This window comes from Varroa destructor, unplaced genomic scaffold (genome assembly GCF_002443255.2).
Source record: "Varroa destructor unplaced genomic scaffold, Vdes_3.0 BEIS01000001.1, whole genome shotgun sequence".
In the NCBI taxonomy this organism is placed as follows: Eukaryota; Metazoa; Arthropoda; class Arachnida; order Mesostigmata; family Varroidae; genus Varroa; species Varroa destructor.
In genome coordinates, this window is record NW_019211454.1 from 11,798,966 (window position 1) to 11,822,851 (window position 23,886).

Genomic DNA, 23,886 nt, shown 5'->3' on the forward strand with positions numbered 1-23,886 from the left:
AAAACGTACTATTAAACCAAATAGGTATACGTCTTTGAATAAACAAATATACAGCATTTATCGTGTAAAACGTAGAATGGCGCCTGCACAAAGTGAGAATAATTTATATTTGTGCGTGGGAAATGTGGCAAACGCATTGATACGAGCGGTAAAAATAAAGATAATTTATGTCGAAAGAACGCCATTCAGGATCAAGAGTGTGAATTAAAATGAAATCTCTAGTTAAAATCATTTTATATTTTCGATCGTTGTGCCCATTTGATTCTCCATAAGAATGGAGAACCTAACTATCGTTATATCAAAAGTTAACTACTCAAGAAATTAATCTTTCAAGGTTTATTTGTCCTTTTTTAAAAGCGCCCATTGCGTATATATATATATATATATATATATATATATATAATTTGGCGATTTGTTTAATGCGGCGAGTTAGCATGTCATTTGGCATATTTAGAAAGCATCAGTAACGTTTAGAAGAGGCATCTGACCGTGATGGACGCAATGAGGCAAACAGTTCTCCGACAAATGCAATCTGGATGCAAGCAGGATGATTGAAGTAGGTCTCGCAACTTCATCGTTAACCTCACTAGATTCTACTATGATAAAGCTAAAATGCTTAGCAGGGTCCCGCACCTGGAGAGTCTGTACAAAGTTTAAAATTTGGAGTAAAAAAAATTTTTTACGCATTTACGATAGGCAGCTGTAATTATCTCATCGGTGTCGGATGCTACACTAGTTTTAATGTTTGCTGCTACAAAGATTTTTTTTCGGTATATGACTGAATAAAAGCCTATAGTATATACATATATATATATATGTATATATATAGAGCGAGACAATGCCTGAGTGCTTGGCCATTAAAAAGACAAAAAAAATTGTTAGTAATAACATAGCATGTAAGAACAGCCGCTCTGCCCTGTCTGAGTGTGGAATGCGAACCCGTGACGTCCCACAAATGCTTTAGTCAGTGTTCTAAGATTTTCCTACTGACAAATTGATACATAGTAACGACTAAAAGAATCGACGAGGTGAAAGGCAGAGCTATCGGAAATAGCTATGTAGCAATAACATATTAGAGGCAAATGTCTTAACTGCTTTGCTTACTCCATAGAGAGATAACTCGTTGTAAGCATGTACCGTCAATTGCTCAATGATTAAGGGCTACTGAAATATCTGAGGTACAACAGATACATCTTTATGTTTCTAGTGCTTTCTAGCACTCTCATTTGGCAATCAATGTTAAAAACCGTCTTTCGAGTGACAAGCTGTCTGTATGACTATGTGTACTTCGTGTAGAAAGAAAAAACCAAAGCGAGTCTCGTTTTAAGGAAATGAATCACTTTACTCGTCTCTATCTCGGCAAAACTCTCACCGTATCATACTCATGTGATACGAACAGATGGACAGAAACGCCAGTGTTGCCATTGCGGTGACGCATGCGTAGACTTTGAATAAAACAGACGGGTGTGAATTCTAAAGACCTTTACTTGAAATCGAAGCAACATTGAACAGAGAATGACTTTTGTTTGGACTTATGGCCTTCGAGCTATGCGGTTATCAAATCATTTTCAAAGTCATTCTGTGCGAAGTGACGCGCTACAAAAGCTTCATTCCCTTCATTCCTTCATTTCCTGTTTCAAAAATTGTGCCGACGGTTTTCTCAGAATCTTCCAATTTTCTTTTGGTAAGTCAATTATTAAGATCTGCGACGCACGAAGGGACACGTTCTTGTCTGCAGAGTAGTGCCTGGAATATACGCCTCCGCTTCGATTAAGCCGTCTAGGCAAACATTCTATTATTAAACGTGTATACGTCGCCTTAACGTATCTACTACAGACCGCTAAAAAGACGTGTCTTCACTTCCGTATAAATACAAATGAATGCAGTCTTGACGCATTTCGTCGAGATCACTACATGACATATTGGTGGGCGATGTCGGCTTGTCATTTATTTAATTTCACTAGATATTTCGCTGTGTTGGATTCGAGCGGTAGGCGAATATAGAAACCTGCTTCTCGGTAGGACAAAACAAGCAATCCGCTCTTGTCGGAATAAATGTCTAACTTTAAAGGCTGAATTGTGACGCCAAAGCAAGTAATTTAAAAGGAATTCATGTGTAACGTGCGCCTTTCACGCTTGATATTCAACCCTCCTGTTAGCTGCTTAACCTTATCAATATGATCTTATAGTCATCCCAAAGAAACTGCTTGATAAAATTTTTGTGAAGCTATCGCTAGCCTTACACTTAGCAAATATATGCTGTAATTATAAATCGATAGCAAGTGCGTGCTTGGCTTTTATTCTGCAATCACACAACTCCGTCTGTACATATCGATGTACAGGTAGATAAATCTGCGTGAAAATTATATAAAAATATTATGAGAGTAATGAATCGTTGTTAGAGCGATATTTAGCTACGCAAGCCGCGAAGCTTTCAATAGTGGCCGTCGCGGGCTAAAGGAGTTATTCAAATAAAGCCATAACATCTTCGTGGTCTTCCTGCTTCTGAATCCACTGATTAAACACTTCTTCTACCTGAAACAAACGGGGTAAATCAAAATCGGTATATATGCATTTTTCAATAGCAAATAGTATATACTAACAGTCGTTGCTTCTGTATGAAAAAATTTAGTTCCAAACATCGTTGCCATTGAGTGCTGCTTGACTCAAGTTATTGCTTGTTCATCAACCTGCCGTATCAGGTAACGCAACGTTTTTTTTTCTTCATTGTTATTAGTTTTTAGGAAAAAATCACAACTGAAGGTATTTACCTCGGAAATGCGCTTAGTTCGCAACAACGCTTGGACAGATAAACTTATTTTGTTCGAGCCTCGTTTGCTAAATAATACTTCTTCTTTGCCATTTTTAATGTAATGTGGTACCTAATGTGGCCTGTTGCTAATAGCGCAACCTGTTTTTAATGATTGACGTCCTCAGTTGCTGCTGCTGCTGCTGCTGGTACAAAGAGCGGGTACGGCGGGAAAAACGTGGCAGTTCCGTCCCATTTTGCTGTCGCAAAAGATTTAACTTTACAAAGCCGAGATAAGCCTATAGTTTAAGGGACATAGCGGCGTAATTCAGTCTCTGTTTAGAACTTGTGTGTCGCCAAAAAGATCTGCTTGCTTTGCGCAGAGTCTCTAAAAATGCTTCCTACAGAGCTCATATGGCCCAGGCCCTGATTGAAAGAAACAAATAATTTCTATTTCCAGTGCAGCCAATAACAAGCTATACATATATATAAAGATGTACATACATGTATTCTATACAATTTCAATACAAGCCAGCGAATTGTGTATGTGGCAGTATTAAGGCATTGCATTGCTTTTATCTTTTTTCAACGATACAGCTGACATGATTACGTACTCATAATGGCTACGTGGTTTGGGATTGGATGGACAGTACTTGTTATAACGTTGGGCTGCGTTGCACAACCGCTGAGAGCTAAAAGGTATCGCAGACAGTGAGAGCACGACGTAAAACCAGAAAAGTACAAAGACCTTATTTGCCAGACAAACGTAGTCATCGCTTGCCCTTCAACCAAAAAGTTACTCCTTTTCCCTTGTTGTAAAAGTTTGCAGTCGACCTCTTCACTCTTCTATACACTGAAATCAGCGTAGGGATGGGCTCACTCCACAAATCGAAGAAAAAAAGATATGGCTTTGTTTGTACGCTTAATTATAACAACGTTGTTCTCATATCGAACAGAAAATAATCGCTAACCTCTCTGTCCACGTAAACTATATGTTTATAGGTAGACTAGGCGGCGACAGTCGTTGTGAATGTAGATGATATTGTAGGAGCTCGTTTGTAAACAAAATTACACCATTAGATTTTATCAGATCTATATGATTATAGTTTAAGATAATAGGCAACCTTAAAATGTATACAAAAAATAATGATATTCAATTGCTATAAAACGGTATTGTAAATAGTGCTAAATGTAGTATTGGGTTATATCAGATTTTTGAGTTTGTTTTCGAGCTATGAAGACGATTTGGGTAAATTTATTAAGAGGGGTTGCCTCCATCTTGTTGACAATGAGAAAAACACGTTTTTCAAGAACGTCGAACGATCGTATCATCTTGATCTATGACGCAGCGTCATGGGAACCCGAAAATCTAATCGAACTCATCCTACTTGGCTAGTAAGCGGTTATAATGAATATATTGATAGAATACCAAATAGAGAGATCTGCAGATTTCAAATAAAAAAATCTCTCATATAATCGGTAATATTGAACCTCAACTATATACTGACTTGCGGCGTAAAGTGGTTTTTCCAATCGCCTACGACACCTTTGCGTACGAAACTCACTTCACCCCCGAAGATCTTCCACACCGCGCGTCGTGGTCTTAAAAGCTCTTTCGTTAACGAGATGTCGAGCTTGTTGAAACGTAAGAGACTGCGTACGAAATTTGCATTTGCTTCCCGACGTGTAGCTTTAACGGAAGTACACTTTATTAAAGCGTCCAGCAGCTAGCACAAACAGAAATATATAATAAGCAATTGTGTAAGCTATGTCAAACTCACAGATACTCTACATTTCAGCTGTGCAACTTCTAACGTTTTCAGCTGCCTAAAATCATGAAGGGTTGAACACTGAAACTAAATACCGTGTACTAGATTACCTATTAGACCGTTTAGGTAGCTTTAAGAATCGCGAATACGATTACTATGATAGTTATGGCGTACGACTACCACCACATCTGGTATATATTTACTTTACTTATTGGCGTTAACGTCCGTACATGGCAATAGCTACACAAAATGTTAATTATATTATTAGCCTGCCGTGCTACTCACGTATGTGCCTTACGTCCACGTTCTGACCTAGTTCTTTCTCGAAGGCCTGCTTGAATGGGAGCAGATATCGTAATAGATGCCCTCGGCCCTTTAAATCTTGAGCTTCGGCAACTTTCGCATTGGCCCACCTTTTTCCCGATCTGTGGATATGCTGTTTTTTTTTGACTAATGTATATATTTTGGAACTAATATGAAACTAGTAATAATCCTGCGTGTGGGGGCTAATAAGGAAGCATAGAGTCCTGCGTGTAAGGCTGTCTCTTTAGTGTGACGGGTAAACCTTGTATGTGAATGTGTGACGAGTGTTTTCAGAGTGACGGGACATGACCAATCTGCAACCGCGGTTGAATGTTCTCGTTGAATCAGAACAGAAACATCTACTCCCTAAAATGTCCTGCAATTATATTAGCCGCTAATCGTACTGCTAATGTTATTGGACACATTAAACCTCTTAATACTATAAATTAGTACTATAAATGACGCTAAAAATAGGTATTCCTAATGGAACTGAATGCGCAAATATCTATCTGGAAAAACTGAACCAACCAAAAACTATAATTGGTAATCAAATAGATAATGCTACTCTTATTGTTACTTACATATCTTTCGTAGAAGCACACATAAATAAAATATATATATAAAAAATATTAAATACTGATTATTTACATTAGGAAAATTAATTATCATTTCTCCTAGTAAACCATCTATGACTATTGAAGAAAAAAATATCATTCAAGACCTTATCTTTCAAAATAAACAGAAAATAGATAAATCCATCTTATAGAAGTTCAATTTCTTCTTACATAGTAAGTTCTCGGATCAAACATAGAATAGAAGCGTCAACAGGAACATCTACTCCATCACAAAGCTCTACATCTGACACGGCTACTTTGTTCTGTCTCGCGAAGAAGCTAGACCTGAATGGCATTAGCGCCAGGATACTTAGCTTGTATATAATTCGGCATATCACAGCTAATAAAGAAGCTTGACGTACTATGCAATCTGACTGACATTGGCCACGGTCTGGTTTTAATAGTTCGTGTCCGGTGGTCGCTGCATACGATCGCGCAAGCCTCGGAAGGGCCATAGAATAAGTAGCGACACTATAGTTTGCTAGTACATGAAAGGTACGCCTTCACCTTAAACTGAAACCCGACGCGTTCTGGGCGAGTTCTGGGCAAATACATTCAGACCTCCATCTTCTCCTCTCACCCACGGATCATATTCTCCCACGTAAAATAATACTTTTCACGCAAACTGCTCGATTAGAAGAGCAGAAACTAGGGAAAATTTGTTCTTTACTCACATCGCTTTGCTGCTCACAGCGCACCCGAAAAAGAGATTACTGAATTGAACCTGGTTTCAGGTTTTCAGGATTACTAATAAACTTCTACAGGTCTACAAGTAATCCTGAACAGACGCTTGTACGACAAACAGTAGATATCTGCTGCTGTCGCCAAGACCCTGGTCTTTTACTCGGGCCCTTCAGAGTATGTCAAATGCTCAGTCTCAGTACATAGTCTTGCAGCTTGGCTCACTACTTCGTCCATTTTTGATATAACCGGTTCCTTGACTCGGACGATTTGCTCACCTCTTTTTTTTCTTCTTTTTGTTTTTACCTACTGTAGAAACGACGCACTCGTATCGGCGCAACTGCTACATATTTCCTCTACAGATTGTCCTTATACTTTAATAATGAATTGTTTTTTATTTATTTATTTAATTGAAAAATTTAACAAACAATTTAACAAAAAAGCCTATAACTTTCCAACCGGACATTCAAAGGATGATAAATACCTAAGAATCTTCCAAAAGGAGCTGAATCTATATAACGGTGTCAATTGAAACGCGAGGCACACTTGGCAGACCGGATATACCAGAATCCTGCCCCCCGGCAAAAAGTGCACGCGGGTAATACGGCGCGGGATCGGGGTGACCCAAAATGTGCTAGTAAGTCTTTAAGATAGTTCGTCGTCATGTTAAATTACCGCGATGTGTTAAAGATAATTGACGACGAGTTGACGATAGATTAACGTGTGTTCCTTTTCTCCTCCCTTCTAAAAAATATTCATGTAATTCAAATGTAATTGTAAATCTGATGCGATCCTGATAAAATTTGATATTTACAAATTGGAAACGGTTCTAAAGTGTCTGATCTTTATTTCTTGGCTGATTTTGTCCTTTGATGGAAAACTTACGCCTGGAAAATGTGATTTCCATTATTCAATATCCATGGAATAATTCTGACAACTTATGCGCGCTAGCATACGACACGATCAAATAATAACGCAGGCTAAAGTTCCGCACGAACATACGTTACGTTTCAAAGCCACACGTTAAAAGTTTGATTGTGGATTGCTATTGTTGGTAAATGCAAGCAGAAGAATCCATTATTTAAAGCAAATACTGTGTCTCTAACAGTTCCGAGTTTTAATTACTTATCGATATTGTCGATAAACATTTCGCCAGGGATAACATATGCCTATAATACCTGCCCCTGCTATTAGTATTACTTAACATAAAATTTAGCACATATAATATTATATATATAATGTGCGTACAAGTGTGCGCTTATTCCGAGTGTGCGTGGAGCGAACCTAATAAGCAATAGGTTAAGAATGTATTAAACCAAGCCAATATGCCCCTTATGTGTGGTACTATTCGTTAAATTGATAAAACGAAGAATAGCCTAGTAGATATATTGTTCTAAAAAAAAAAAAAAAAAAAAAACTCAGGTACAGTCAGGCCCTTCCCATTATAAAATTTGTATTCTACTTCATCTATCGGGTCGCTTTCCAAAAATATGATGTCATCTTCGAAATTAGCAACTATTTATGCAAGACCTTTTCATCTTTATGGGTTGACGAAAAAGTGACGTCTGTCTATGTGGTCGATTTCTGGTGCCTTATCCGTAGATTTGACACGTGACTATGACACGCTTACCTGTTCGTCTTTGACAAGCTCTGCAGCGTTTTCGCCGAGAAATTCCCCAATAGCAATAATTGTTCCTTTGGGATTTCGTTTCATCTTTTCGTAGACTAGCATGAGAACGTTAGGCTCGTCCTTAACCTGCCACCAACTCCGAAGATGTTCCCAATAGCCTCCGTAATATACGTTCCCAGAGCAGAAGTGCTCAGTATACGCTTCAAATGAATACCTAACCAGAAGAATAAAAATTATACTAATTTAGCTGTTGTCGACTTTAACCTCAACAATATGTAGAACTTAACTATTTGACTAACCTTAAATATTGGGTTGGCCTAAGATCCACTTTTGGAATAACTTCGAAAGCGACAAGCTGGACTATTCGCACTCGCGATTCCTCACTTCTGTAGCAATAGACTAGTTTGATCGTTTCAACTAAATCTATCTTAGTCCTGAAATAAGGCTAACTAACATTGTTATCAAAATGTGGGCAGATACCTCAAAGGGATTGTGCTACCTGTAAAACCGCGACTCTTGACATACAAATAAATAGGTTTTGAAGCAGTGGATATCTGGTCAAGTACGGTATGAAATGACACCCTGCACCGGTAGCAGTAAAGGTATTTTGTATCGGAAAATCATAAGAGCTATAAATACGAATTCTACCATTAACCTTTTGCGCCATGGCAGCTTATGTAGGTCGCTGTACAAACAGTAGCTTGAAACGCATACATCGCGAGGGTTTCGCAACACCCAAATATATTTCGAGTTGGGATTGAACCTCGACGGATGATAGGGTATGTGCGTTTTGTAGAAGACTGGCGTAAACGACTCGAGGATTCCCTGCGTACCCTGCAACTCGAGGCATGGACTTTTCAATGCTAACTCGTTCCACGAGCCACTGAAGTCATCTAAAATTACGGCAAATCGCCATATCGGTAAAATGATTTTCGTTGAATAAATTGATGGGCTAGTAAATATCTAAAACTGTTCAGTACGGATGACCCAATACTTCTGGCAAACGAAGCTCATAATTGGTTATGCATCTCTTTACAATAATTTGACAAATATATAATTTTTATATGTATTTTCCTAATTATTATTTCAGTTTTCTTGGATGACGATCGTACGGTTTGAGCCTCTAGTAACGCCTTAGAGCCTCTGAAGGAAGGACGTGAATTCAAGAAAATTAAAGTAGACCTATAGCTTGAAATCGTGTGTACAGTATTCAAAATTTGGCGCCATTTGCGGGGGTGAACGATAAACAGGCCTGTAAACAGTTAAATAAAGCATAGCAAGATTGGCCAGATTCATGTTCACATCTGAAAAAGAGCTGGACTTCGGTTATTATGCTGGCCGAATAGTATTTACTGTATAAAAAAAAACTTGTCGAACTTCGCGGAAGCATTTCATTCATTGTTTCTAAAAGCCTAAAACAGCGTACTTTAAAATAAATTTCTTATGACATGTTTGCTTTTCGCATTTCGGAAAAATCAACAAGGTCCCGTATGCTCGAGCTTAAAGTCGAATTAAGGAAAAGGACTTATTCGAATCTAGAAATTTTTTAATGATTTGTTTTTACCAAAGATAGGTTTCAGTAAATATTGCTTCCATGTCAAAACGATCTGCAATTTACGTAACGAAGCAAATGTTAATTACGGATCTATTTAACCGATGTTGCTCAATATGACAAGCTTGACCGCAAAAAAAAGAAGCGATATCTTTTTTTATCGGTTACGAACTAGCACAATATCTACACATTTCATACTGTACTGAGCATGTATGAATGCTTCGACGAAACGCTACATTGTCCAAGGAGTTACTTCACAGGTACTTTGGTCCGTCAGTAAAGCAGTTAACGCCATCGAGTCCTCCATACGTTTGTCTTTCTTTCGAACAATTGCCTGTGGCGCGCCAATTTAAAATCCAAATGAGCACACCGGCATGCGGCTGACCTGCCCGAAAGGCCTCTGCCATGCTAACCGAAAATGGAATCTTAAAAGTAGATAGCTTCGTTGTAGAAAGATGTCAGAGACGGACACACTAACGATTTAAGCCTACCTAACCTAGCTGCGCCACTCCGTAATTCTTTATATGATCCTTCTGCGGAAATAAAAGATCCCGGGAACGCCTTTCGTCTTTGTGCAACTTGTTCGAGTTCTCTCTCTCTCTCCAGTTTAATTCTTTGTACTGTTTTTCAAACGGGGATTAGGTGGCGGATGGCAACGCCTACCAAAATAAGAAGTCAGTGAAATCCATCCGCTAAGCTCAACAAGGCCGCTAATGGAACGAACATTCTAGATCGCGACTGCAGAGGCGATTTTTTTTAGGTTGATTACCCTCAATTTCCGTTAGTCATTTCAGGCCTCGGTCTAACTGATGAAGCTGAAAGGGATATTCAATTTTCTTCTTTACGTCTGCAGAACTGTTATGTACGTAGATCACGATACCATTTTGACCTTAATAGACAAATGCTATTTTTCTTGGCGTGATCGAGGCCCGGAAACGCCAACTACGACTTGAAACTGATACCTTGCTAGCACGAGTGTTTCTCAATTGGTTTTTGCAGTCTTCAACACTGCTGTAAATCGTAAACTCGAATAGATTTGCCTTAAAACATTCAATACGAAGTAACATATAAAAGAAATATTGCCGCTATAGTATACAAATGTGCGTACATAGAAATTCGCAACTGGTCACCCGGCAACCACTGGTAGTTCGAAATTTTTTAGCTTCTAATCTCTAATTTCAGCAAATATTTATTCCTAGATAAAAAATCTTCGATTTCCATCAATAATCGCAGGCATAACGGCGTCAAGCTCATGCCGTTGACAGCTATGTACCGCAATAAGTACAAATTTCAATAGATGTTATCCAACCTTATTATCAAACATTTACCAGCTGCATTGGGTGGCATAAATGGCTTGATTCCTATTCAGGATATGACAATGGAGGGTAAGACCGAAACAGGTCTCGTGGTTTCATTGAGACAGTTTGCTGGCGCCACTGAATCATGGCAACAAACGAAGTGTTATTACATGTATAAATGTCGCAGCATAAAAAATTGACGCTAACATTGATGTGAGTGGGTGATTAGTAATCCGTTATAGCTTGATAAAACTAGTTAGTTCAGGTTTTCAGCGAAAACAAACGAGCTTACGAGATGTCGAAGAACAAGCGTGCATACAGAGTCCTATCTGTGATAGGGTGATTCTGGTCAAGACAAATAAGCCGCTGCTATCCAACTAGCTGTTAAGGTATTATTTTCATTAAAAACGTAACTTAACTTCAAGGCAGTGCTGAGTAAAATGATATCGTGAATTATATCTGAATGTTATTTATAAATTTAGTCAAAGCTAGCTGCATAAATTCTGTGTAATCCTATCAAGGCTCGAAAAAAAAAAAAAGGTTATTGACTTCCTCAGCTCCAATATCCACCTGCCAAGAAGAGTCGTGTCCAACAAAAGACCTAAAAATACATATATCATACGATAAGACAGGTTCCGATTGTAAAGATTACTCTACAATTTTGGTAGTCGATTGTTCATTTCTTACCAAATGATCTGTTTCTTGCGTGATGTAAACGCTGCTTTCTCGCTTTAATACTGCTTCGTAACATTTAGAAAATTATGAGACAAACACGAAGGTTCAACATGAAGCCATTAAAAGGAGCTACCTCAGAGTATGAAGGTCATTCAGGCTGCATTAAAAGCTATTTTAAAATGTCCAAATAGGTGATTTGTGAGAACATTCACACCTAAAAACACTCAAAGAAAATGCTGAATTATGGCTATGAGCAACGATCACTTGAAAGTATGAGCAGAGTTTTAACTGTCCTGGTTTGAGCGTGAGAGTTGCTCCCGTGGCGGTGCAGTGGAGGATTACAATTATGTGTCGCGCTTAGTTCCTAGCTGAAACTCAGCGATCTGTTTCAGACTTTTTCAATTGAGCTCATCGTTTAGCCTGAATATCATCATTCATTTATTTTCGGACATGTTTGCCTTCTGCATAGATCGGTGTTGCAGCGTCTAAGACTAACATAATTACAGCCTATGCCTGAAAAAGAAAACGCTTTTGTTACACCTATTTGAATTAACAGTTTAATCATACTTTAATTATGTCAGTTTTTCGAGCGGATTCGAATGTGGAGATTTTTTTACGTTTACGTATACTGCGTATCCGTAAAGCGCATCAAGGCCCGTCTGAGGTTAGCTGTCGCCACTGAACCTTTCAGAAATCAACTAAATTCAATACCGATAATCATCAATAAGCGCTACTTTGAGCCTTTTGGGACAACTTCTCATTATTTTCGTAACATTCATCATTTATCAATAGAGCATAGAAGCTTTCATTTGAATAGACCCTGATGGCGTCTTGGAATTGACGATGCAAACTGGGGTCTCACATCGTCACTAGCCAAACCTCTACGGTCAGAGGTAATAAAGGGCGATGATAAATAATGCTGCCTCGTTGACCTTAGCGGCCGAAGAATTGAGGTTTATAAGTTATTCTCGATCATAGAAAAACAGGTTGCTGATTTTTACCCTGCGAAAAAAGTGATAGATATCTTTGTGGAATAACAAGAAAGGGCAGCAGAACTCGTCGCAATAAATACGAACATATTTTTGCCTGTTCACCGCAAAGCTGGCCGAGACCGTTATAAACAACACGATCCTTGTTTACCCGTTAACAGTCTGTAGCTGGAAAAATCTTTGCCATCAATAAGATAGTCATCAATGGGCGAGTAAGACAAGTCTTACTCACAACTACCTTTCGTCTGCCGTTGCAATAGATACAAATAAGTACAGCTCAGTATATGTTTCCGAACCGGATTAAAAAATCAAAATTATTTAGCGTCACAGAGATACCACTTAGCAGAAGACTATGTCGATCGAATAGATTTGATTTACGTACGCATGTAGCTATTGTATGATAACAGCTTTTAATGGCTATTCGGGTCGAACCTGGGGTCTATTGGTTTGGAATATACACAGCTTTTGCCGAAGAACGGTTATATGAACATCATATGGAAACGTAGAAGCATAGGCTATGATGAAGAACATCGAACCACAAAGACTAGTGGACATCTGCACGCACATTTTATCACCTGAATTACCGTAATCGCTTCCCGAGCTGGCGTCAACAATGCTAGTCGATCAAACGTGTACACTATTCCTTCGCATGCGATCAATCAACCAATCTCTAATTGTGTGTGCCATATTTGAGGGGTACGGAGTACATCGTCAATCCGCCTAATGGTAGGAAGTATCTATGTGTTATGCTGTACGTGTATATATATTTGCCTAAAAACATAAGCAAGGTGGCGTCGGGCTGTACCGGTGATACACGTCATGTATACAGCCAAGAGAAAATGTTTGTCCTTACGTGGAAAAAAGAAAATGTAATTGAGGACACCAACCAGTTTTGCCTGGACTACAGTCCGACACCTGTGTCATTTGTATAATAAGCACGAAAACGTTCTTTCTTATTATTCGTTTACCAGTCATAGAACGACTAGCGGATAGTTGCGTTAGATGAGAGCTACCTAAATTATTCAACCTTAGATTGTTGCTACTTTGCTCTCGAAGGTAAATCAGCTAGATGGTTGAGCAGAAAGATCCTATTGAGGAGCTTGCAGTCGCTAGGTAAGGCGGCTAGCGACTCACCTAAATTACTGTGAAAAGCCCTTGATCTAAAATTCGTGTATGGATTTGTAAAATAATCACAACCTGAGATAAACACGGGTTACACTTTCCTGGTTTAAAGGATAGGCGAAACAGGAACACGCAGCTATCCTGAGTGAATGTTAGCTGTTGGATCGTTACCAATAGATCGAGTTACACCTAGTGAGCAGCAGTTTACGCCGAACGTAAACTGTAAATGCACGTAAATCAGGTACGTGTAACGTTAGCAGCGGCTATAATGCGTTCGACTATTTGTGGAGTGTGCAGTTCCCCGTTCCATTTCTCTAATATGATAAACGTTTAATATAATAAGCGTTATTTTGAGCTATTGTTCGTCCATGTGGGTTTGTACGTGGAAGGAGCATACATTTCGTCGAGTATTATTGATGTCGGAAGCATGTAGTAATACCACTTTCTTAATAATAATACGTTATAGCATTCGATCAGCTTGTCACATGGTGATCTGTTGCGCTGATCGAGTCGAGACGCTCATTGTTTTCGTTATTGCTGGATATTATGCAGCCCCAGAAGATCGCTGGCGCAAAGCGTCAGCCAGTAGAATAGGATCTGGTCATGTGATAGAAATTTAAGTCTATTGCGACTTTTATTACAGATAAGATCAGGCGCAAAAGTTAAAGAATCTGAAGTTAACTGACTACTAACATGACCAGTAATTCCGTTAGTCCTTCACACATCCATAGCGCGCCCCAGCTGAATTCACCCATTATCTATGTCTAATTGCTGGTTTATTATGTTGCTTTCATATTTTTGCGTCGGACCTCATAGCACGAGTCAATTATTGCGAGAAAGAAACACGTGGATTCTTCTAACCGCTGCATCCAAAAACGGGTCCCGTATAGGGTTGAGTGTAATTCCAGACTCGAATTGGGCATATGGGTTGCCATAAACATTAACTGGAGAACATATCTCTCGTTGACGTCTGAACCCATCAGAGAGGCCGCTTGGACGACGACCTTGAGCATATACGGATGAATTTTTCAGCTCTGACAAAAAACAACGTCAATAATGGTAATTGATTTCGTTGCAGGTTTTACGTGTTATCGACAACTCTGAGGCTTTAACTGGATGCTTGGCTGAAAAGGACTATTAACGAGACTATATCCAAGAGATGACTATAGTACTCGGAACACATTCGACCGTTATCTGCTCACGATGAATAAAAGACTAAGCTTCAATAGCCGCGAACAATAACATCGAGCCGTTTTTTGTTATATAGCAGCAACAATGGCGTCTATTTGAAAGTTCCGATTTGAAAAGGACGGACAATAGGATACATCATGCCCCTAGAAGCCTTCTATATTTAGTAATCATCTAACATCTATATAATTACTCACCTATATCTGATGAACTCTATCGTCCCAAATATGTTCTTCGCATAGAAAAAATCTCGACACAGTCAACAGGTAACTTCAGTGAGGTGAAGGCTCTTGACTCATTGTATACTGAAACATGATTGTTGACCGCACCCCTTAAACATACATCGCTAATGTCAAAATTGTTCAAATGTTTACGATGTACAGGTTAAAGAATAGATAAAGGCTGGAACTTAATCGGTTTCCTTGGATGGATTATGTTCGACACAGGACATGCATGACATCGTTTACATGAAAACCGCGCTTCTATGACCATGCTGATGTTGCTTCTTTGAGCGGGTTGCATGGAGCTACTTAAGTTCAAAAACCTGTTCTGCCGTTTGGACAATTTGCCTGTCTAGAGAGCAGAGTAGATTTGTGCAAAAATAAAGTATGCATACGTCAGGGCAATGAAAACGTTCGGATATTATAACGATGGGTTGTTTTTTCAAAGTGTCCTTGGTGGGGGTGACTGATAAGCATTTTGCTCCGATGTAATCGCTTGCTTGCTTGAATGGCTCGTAATTATACGTGCTGGGTACTTGTCCAGTGGTGCGTGCTTGGCACAAATTCGGATCGCCGCGTTTAACTGTCGCCATTGGACGGCAATTCACCTAGTCGACAAGTCGAACTAGTTATCTATGTAATCTCGTTTCGTAATAGACTATCTAGTAAGCATACGTTTTGCTGTCGGTCATGGCCGCCTAGTCCCATAAATGCAGCATCAGGGAACGTCGTAGAATTTCCCGAACTAGGCTGAAATAGATAATCGGTTGTCTATTCTTGTAACGAACAAGTATTGACACTGCCTACCCATTTGTTCTTGAGGCTTATTCATAACTCTGCTTACGTAATACTGTCCGTAAAATGGTGTTGTTGTGTCGATGTACTAATTTAGGTAACCTTTGAGACATCTTTGTACAACGTTAGGGTAAACGTGTGCGTACCATTGAAGTAAACAGCTGACTTCGGCCGTCGACTCTGAAATGCTACGAGCTTGATATTTACGATGATACCTCTTCTTGTCGTTCCACCTTTCATCACGATTTTTGGCTTACTTTCTGTTCGATTTCTTTTCATGTATCTCATATACTCACCATGTCGGAGCAGCCGCAAGACAATCTGCTGGATCCATGTAGTGCCACTTCGAGGATATGTCACAACGCCGATGTCTCCATTGCGGGGCACAAACTGCAATGCTTCACGGATACACTCACTTCTTAGCTCAACTGGAAATATGTACCCGCCTTCTAGTTTACATGCGTACGGCTTTTTCATCACGTACGGTAATTTGCACTTCAACAGCAGTAGAGATCCCTGGCAGTCTCGTCACCGACAATCTGACTAACTGTTATTTATTGACTGATTGAATTATCGGTCAGTTACTGGCCCATAAGGAAGCATAAAGCATTGTGAATAGTTTGTCATATGTTAGAAATCACGCACCTGGGGACTTTCACAAACTAAGCCATTGGGCCGCAGAGACTTCATTTACTTTACTATATGATGCCTCTTTTAATGCCCGCCTTTACTTTTAAATCTATCAGCAAGCTATCAAAGAGCACGCCATCTATATCCTATATTAGAATAGGCAGAAGAGAAAGCCCTAGATAGGATCCATCACAACAGTCAGCTGTGTCATAGCGTACTCTTGTCAGTCACAGTGTGATGGCGCCCTTCTGCGACTCAACTACTGGACAGCAGCAGCGAATAAAAGGTGATATAATGCCAAACATCTATAACAACTTGCCATCTAAATAACAACATAGCACAATACCTTTCCTTCGTTTAGCTATACACCATTTAGCGTTACAAAGAAAATTACATTCCCTAATGCTTTACTACTCACCTCCTGCTGTTCTATTTAATTTCACATTTAAAGACCTACGCCTCCATGGCGTAAATTTACCCTTTCAATAGAGCACTCGGATCTCAATTGCACCCAGCATCTGTAGCTTTTACGTACAGACTATTTTCCAACGGGAAAATAATTCGAACAGTCACATTCTCTAAATATTCATATACAGAAATGCAGTAGCTGACTTATTCCAGGATAACGTCCCGTTCGTCAAAATGGCGCCAGTTCTCGCGCTTTTATCGGCCATCCGGCTTTCCAACGTTCACCTATGATGTCAATTTAAGGCGACTGCAGGATAGTGCAAAACATTTGCTTACCACATACGCCTTTGTCCAACCGTAACGATTATCACAACTCAATCTATCATTCTTCTCGACGATACTATCATATCCCGTACTAGCCCTTTCTGTAATTTTTAAATTCTCAAATTTTTCTCTTCGTAAAACACAAATTAGCGTCGATAATTTATTACAAGCGTATCCTGCTGATAATCGAATGCGCAACTTTCCGATAGTCACGCTATTCCACAACGGTTCCTAGTGACTTGCAGGTTGCCCGTTAGCTTAAATTAGTCAATCAGTAGTTTTGCAATGGACAGCTCCCGTCTGGTTGAGACACACTATCTTTCACGCAAACACAGTAGCTGAAGCGGCCGTTTCCATAGCAGCTTAACGACGTCATTATGGCTTGTGCATATATATCTTTGTATACAAAGCAGAGGCTGAGTATGGGACGCGCTCTGGAACGGCAAACTGCAGACATCCATCGACAAAGACGAATGAGGAACAAAGCAAACCAATCGTGCAAGTCGTGAGTGTTGTTGTCGCGAAGTCGCCGGAGGAGGGAAACAGCGGCCCAGCAATAAACGGAGAGTGTGCCCTTTGCATAGAATACGAGCGTGATATAAGCTAAGACAAAATAGAACCAAATCGGAATGGCTAGTTCAGACGGAGTAAGGTGAGAGCAAGAAGTCTAGGGCCCCCGCCGGCTCTGAAGTTTTATGGTCCATTGGTTGAGGTCCTAAACGCCTCGGCGATTACTATCGTTGATGCAGCCATGTCCCTTTGTGCTGATGTATATTAACGTATAGAAAAGCTTTCCCTATCTGGTGTGAGGCTCCGGGCCGGTTTGCGGAACCAGTCGAATAAATGTGGACCTGCATAGACAGTGACCACAGTGGAGGCACTTAGATAGGCTAGGGTCTGTGCACAAGCCCAAGCAGGCCTATACACACACGAGCAGAGGGTAGGCCTAAGTGGAGAAAGATGGAAAAGCATACAGCCGTAAACTAGTTAAGCAATCATGAGCGATCGGAGCCCATAGATTATCTAAAATTTGAAGGATCACGAATACCAAGCCCACAGCCAAATGGCAACGCCTTCAACGGAATAAAAGACTGCTTCTTTGTCATGGATCATTTAGTAACAACGGCCTTCTGGTGATGACAATGCCAGTAATAAGGGTGCTAATAACAATAGCAATATGAAAAGAAAAGTGTCATTGGCATCTGATTCGATAGTTGCTCAGGTCATAAATTAGTCGCTACCTGATGGAAAAAATTGATCTGCCGTCTAGTAAGGTCGGTTAGATTACTGAATTGATTTATGGGGTAAAAAATATGCAACTACGATCAAGGCTAGATCTTCAACGCAGATTAATATTTGTCTAGGTAGCAAGGGAGACCCTCAAAATGTCAGCTGACTTCTTCAAACTATCGCCTCACCCTGTACATGTGCGCTGTGCTAAATATGGTTATTGTTAATATGATTAGATTTCCACCTTCTTATACGATACTGACTTAGTGCAACTGTTTAACAAATGACTTTCACTCCTCAAATCTATTTTCATTTTTATCCACGCAGTTCCATTGATGCATGGCCTACCGTCAGTTGATACTCAAAAGCAATTACCTTGTGCCTGCGGATACAAATCAGAATAATAAATAGGAACACGGAATCAATATGCTTTCGTACTACATTAATTTGTGAAAGTGGTTGATGCAAGAAGTATCATTAAATATCACTTGATGTTCATCTGTGACGTCTGCCCGTCTACATATGATGCATGGTTACTATATTCCAGGCGACATGGAGCTCCTGGCTGGCTTGCGTCTGTTATGGTACCGCTTAGCCCCGCCTCGTACTTTCAAGTTGTGCGCGGACGTTTGATACTACAATAGCCCACAGGCAACACTGACGTCCCTTCGACGCTGGTCTGCGGCCAAAGTGAATTTTCACAGCATCAGCCTATGCTAGTGCCATCTGAGTCAACATGTCTAGGCAGCCAATGTGCAAAGTAGGAAGCAGTCGCGGTACCCTATTGCGTCGAGCCTACGATTGGCAGGTACCGTACAGAAACACGGTCATAGCGAGTATTACGTCTATATTTTGAAGGGTGCATCGCATGCGCCTCTTACGGCAATCGCCTCCCCCGTAGATACCGTGTAGCGTATACAATGTACGACAACGATGAAGCATTTCAAAAGCTGTTTGAGGGAGTGACTAACATCACCTGTTTGGCTATAAAACGGACACGATTTGAGAAAGTGATTAAGCAGAGGATAGCGTATTAAATAAAGAACAATATTGAATAGGAAAAGGAACTGATACATTTTTGTGTCCACGTAATAGATGTAAGGTTTAAAATACACTGCTTGTTCATTGCTCCTTTTCCCTAATCACATGATTCGGTGATGGGTATGTATTTTATTCCATTCGTTTGCTGTACGCCTCTTGCAGCCACTTCGTTTGAGCTACAAAATTTGATCTTGAGTTTAGGTTCTACAATAGAGCGTGCCCAGCAGCAAATCATGCAACGCTTTGACACTGCCTGTTCGTCTCCGTTCCCTGAAACCACTTAGCAAAGGTAGAGTATTACAGCAAGGCGAAGAAACTGAAATAACTTGCTTAGCTACACATAAAAATAAGATTCTTGATTCAAAGGACGCGCTCGCCTCAGCCACTTTTAAAGGCGCTATTCCGACACAAGCGCTTGCATTTAAACCACTATGCACCTCGTATAAATAAGTAAAGTAATTTATACTCCCGTAGAGTCCTCGCTGTTTAGGGAGTAAATATTCTAGGCTACTTTCAAAGCTTTTTTACGTTAGAAAAAAATATGAAATAAAACTAGTGGCGAAAATGTTTTTTGTGACTAAGCATACCCATTTTTGAGGGGCTAAACTGAGGATGACGTTTTATGACACTTAAAATATTTACATTAATAAACTTAGAAATTTACAGGTAATGAAATGGCCGACAGTGCTCGTTGAGGCGCCTGGTAACTGTGGACGCAGTAGCGCGGACAAGTAACCTTCCAGAACGTAACACGTAAATAAACTAGCCGACATGGGAGATGTTATTATGCGCCATTTACGACTAACTGGGTTCACTTTCCCGGAAAGTTCAAAGTAAAACGGTACGTAAATGCGCAGATAGTCAATCTGCTATTGTACACGCATTTCGATTACTTCATTACTGTTTTTACCCTGTACAATCTCAATTAAGTTATACAAAGTACCAACTGAGTTAACTTTCATCTGCTACATGGCACCTTGGACAGCATCATTGTCGAGTATTTATTTGTATGTTCAGCCTGGGTTTGTGTGTCAAACTAACTCATCAGGAATATTGACTTAAACAAAAATTTAAAGTACATATCACTGTCATTACGAGCTGATCTCACAGGATGTTGGACGGCGTTTACTACTTTAAGGATAATAACGCATTTGACAGAATAGCTGTGCCCTAGAAACGCTTTGGCGGACATCGTGAAACGGGCCATAGTAGTAAAGAATAGGCGAACAGTGCTTCAAATCAAGATATTTTATCGGTCCACCTATTTGTCTAAAGAGAATTATTTATGATGATGATTATTATCTTAGTTTTTTTTTGTGCCATCAATTTATGATGATTATGATATAAAGAACCTATGTAGACTGCGAAAAAAATTATATTTGCGAACGATCTTCGCCAAAACAGTAGAAAATTTCACGAACACCCTTTTCAGGCCTACACAAAAAACACATCGGGCGTTCTAATAGAAATTATTTCTCTTATAGTTTGTTGTAGGGTCTTCTTTCGCTGAATATGAGTCATTTCAAGGAAACGCCTGAAAACTCCTAAAAGCTTTATCAGGTCCGTTTTAAAGTATCGAACTAACAACAAAATAGCGACGAATCAACAGTAGTACGTTAAGAATTAATAATAACAGAATTACGGGCTAGTTGACACACAGATATAAGATCCCTGTTTCCGAATCGCAAGGTGTACTGAAACATATCAGTGCAACACCCGAATCAGTAACCCGTTTCGGATATTAGGATGTAGTATATAGATGATTTGTACTATTATATTGTATCATTCTTTCTGTAGCTTTCTAACTATGATCATTTTAAAGCTCTGCTGATTGTATTATCAATTTGAAAAGTACTAGGTAGGCTTAAGGACAAACATTCAGCAGTATCTTGGCAGAATTTTGCTAAGAGTCAATTTGTTATCAGTTATCTGGTGCTGTTGCACAAAAAGATTCGGCATAACGATAACGAACCTTATCCGAGGCTTCATAAGGATGAAAAGAAAGTAATCGATATTTTCCAAGGTACTGGGTTGTTAAGCAGACGATAGCTAACGGTGCAGCCCTTGCAAAATAGTAATTTCTCTTTATAAACAACATCAAAACAAACAAGGTCTGGTTATCAAACGACGGGCCCCGTGGGATTATCGTAAACAGCTAGGAAATTGACTACTTCTCGAGTTCTGCAAAAATAAGCGATTGCCCGACGTCTTGTTAGCAATACATTTGGCATGCGGGTGGACTGCTGCCCGCATGAAGGAGTCTTCTAATTTTTCGCAGTCACCTCTAAATCTCTAGCTGTTGTAAAACGTTCTTAAATAATTTAGAGATATCTATCGTAATAGAGTAGAATTGTTTATCAGTTGATTTGTTATTAATGGTTACTCTTAGCGAAAAGCTTAAAATTACTACGGGTGGAACGAGCAAATTTTCCTTTTTTTTTTAGTTGGTTTTTTGTTCACTTCAGTTCTGTCGAGAGCGTATAAGTCCCATGATAGTAACTGTAACCATAGCAATTGACGTTCCTCCTAGAACTGTCATAGGCATCTATAACGTTTAACCACACGTGATATCTGTGACCAGGTGCCCAGGATAGAACCCAGAATGACTTAGAAAATTTAATTACTTTTACCACCTATGTAGCATCGATAATACCGAAACTCGAAATGCTACCTTTAAAGATACGTGTTGTGAACAATTACAGCCAGGACGAGTCGTGTTAGACGGGTGAGTTGAGTTCTAAGATATTTCGGCTTGTAACATCCGTTTACGTTAGATTCAGGTCTCTTGGCTAACATATATTATAATTTTTTTTTTTTTTTGTTTTATAACATATAGTAATCAATTATGATCATCACTCATGAACTGGATCCCTGCTTAAAGCAACTAACTGCGTTAAAGTAGAATTTTAATTCAAGTCGAAAAATGATCCTACTGTTCACAGGGTGCAGTTAGCAGGGGCATAGCAGACCAGTTGACTAACGTTTTGAACGCGTCCTATGTACGAAAGCGAAGTACGACGATGATGGCAGTTATTGTAATTTTTTTTTTTGTTGTTATATTTTTGTTGGCATAATCACTTTCCAAAAAGATTCCGCCTCTCAACCTCGAAACGACGCCAGGAAAAAGAAATAACGAATTTGTATTATTTCTCTCTGAATGAAAGAACACTTGTTTTCAGAAGGTTGCGCATTGGCGGTCAAGAACTAGGTGACCAAAACCACTGTAGATACTATAAAGAACGATATTGATGTTCCAAAATGTTTTTATCGGAACTTTCACTATTAAGTTACTGCTGATGGAAATTGTCTGTATTATGCATGCGTTTTTCAGTTGATTAGATTTAATACAAATTGCTTCAAAATAGTTCCTTTGGTATGGGTATAGTAGCGATTTCGTATACGTAAAGATCATCCTTTCCTCATGCAATAAATCCTTTTTACTACTGCTGGAAACGGAAATGATGCTAACTGACCTAAGTAATAACTGTTTCTGTCCTTTCTTTATCTTTGGTTCGTAATCTACTTGGCTGAATCCGAAATATACGGAGCGAATTGAAGTGGGTCCTTTGAGAGCAACCCTTTGTCATTTACCCTCATACCCCTCATAGAAATTTTTCCGTCAATTATTAATTTTCAGTTCCATACTGCTACGGACTAGGAGAACGAGCTCTCGTGTATGGTCAGCGTTTGTGTATGTACACGTATTGTAAATGTAGGGAACTGATAACCTTCTCAAGGCGATCTATTTTCACTAGCGACAATTTTCCAAGGGCAAGCTTGATGAAAGCGGGAGGGGACATATCAGTTAGCGAAATATTGTTCCTTTCGTCGGTTCTTTTCACCATACGACTTTGATCAATATTTAATATAAGGCCATTCGGTATCAGGCACGCGCCGGCTTGTTTGTAGATCAAGAAAGCCAACAAAGCTAGGAGAATAACGGCAACATGGGCTCTTTCCTCCTCTATGGGTAACTCAAAAGCTGGTAAGTTATTACTATTTTCTGGGAACCTTATTATTATTTTCAACTACAGATACGGAAGGAAGGTTGCCTTTGGGTAGAACAAACAACGTGATATATACAGGAACGATGCTTAAAAGGAAGGAGTTGCAACAGCAAGAGCCTATATACTATTAACTCAACAAAAATTTCCTAATATCTGTACTATTTAGAAGTTACTTGCGACCTTGGCAGAAATACTTTGTCCAACGACAAACAGGTTGTTTCGGACGATTCTCTTTAGATAAGTGTTTGAGATTTCGCCGATGATAAATCACTGAAAGTTTTTCCACTGATATCGCTTGATAATACATCTGAAATGCATTTGCCATCCGCCATTGGTGCATTGCGGTAGCTCTTGAGATTGTTTATCTGTCTCCTTTCGGACGAGCGACGAGAATAACAGCCACCTTTATCGAAAGTGCTGCTGACGTTGCTATGGCGGGATGTTACGACGTAGAAGGACAATTGTAGTAGTAAAAATGGCCCTGTGGAACAACGTTCCGTATTCATATGTGTGTGTGGAATAGTGTTCCACATGCGATAGTCCTGCTGATGGTATCGGTAGAAAACACTGATCAGATCAATTTTCTTTCCTTCATCGGGGTACGCATCAACGCTATAGGTATGCGTGCTAGGACGGAATTATTCATAATAACTATTGTGC

The 23,886-nt window shown here is 39.5% G+C and overlaps 2 protein-coding genes across 8 annotated transcripts in view; one reads left to right on the top strand and one right to left on the bottom strand.

Annotated features, from left to right (window-relative positions):
• The window catches only part of LOC111251535 (2-aminomuconic semialdehyde dehydrogenase-like), a 46,057-nt gene that overhangs the window by 19,881 nt on the left and 2,290 nt on the right, over positions 1-23,886 (bottom strand). For 2 of the 6 annotated variants that reach the window (XM_086978214.1, XM_086978217.1), the window contains exons 1-3: positions 15,883-16,063; positions 8,402-8,639; positions 7,747-7,960 (exon numbers count right to left, since the gene is read on the bottom strand). In XM_086978214.1, the coding sequence (XP_086834340.1) occupies positions 7,747-7,960; positions 8,402-8,639; positions 15,883-16,063 (633 nt within the window). The other 4 variants (XM_086978218.1, XM_086978215.1, XM_086978216.1 and 1 more) reach the window with 4 other exon arrangements.
• Positions 15,933-23,886, top strand: part of LOC111255597 (uncharacterized) — a 49,017-nt gene continuing 41,063 nt past the window's right edge. The window contains exons 1-4 of one of the 2 annotated variants that reach the window (XM_086978221.1): positions 15,933-16,071; positions 18,726-18,986; positions 19,382-19,508; positions 19,886-20,060. The gene's annotated coding sequence lies outside the window, so the exon portion shown is untranslated. Of the gene's footprint in view, positions 16,072-17,460; positions 17,601-18,725; positions 18,987-19,381; positions 19,509-19,885; positions 20,061-23,886 lie in introns of those variants that run through there. The other variant, XM_022817719.2, reaches the window with a different exon arrangement.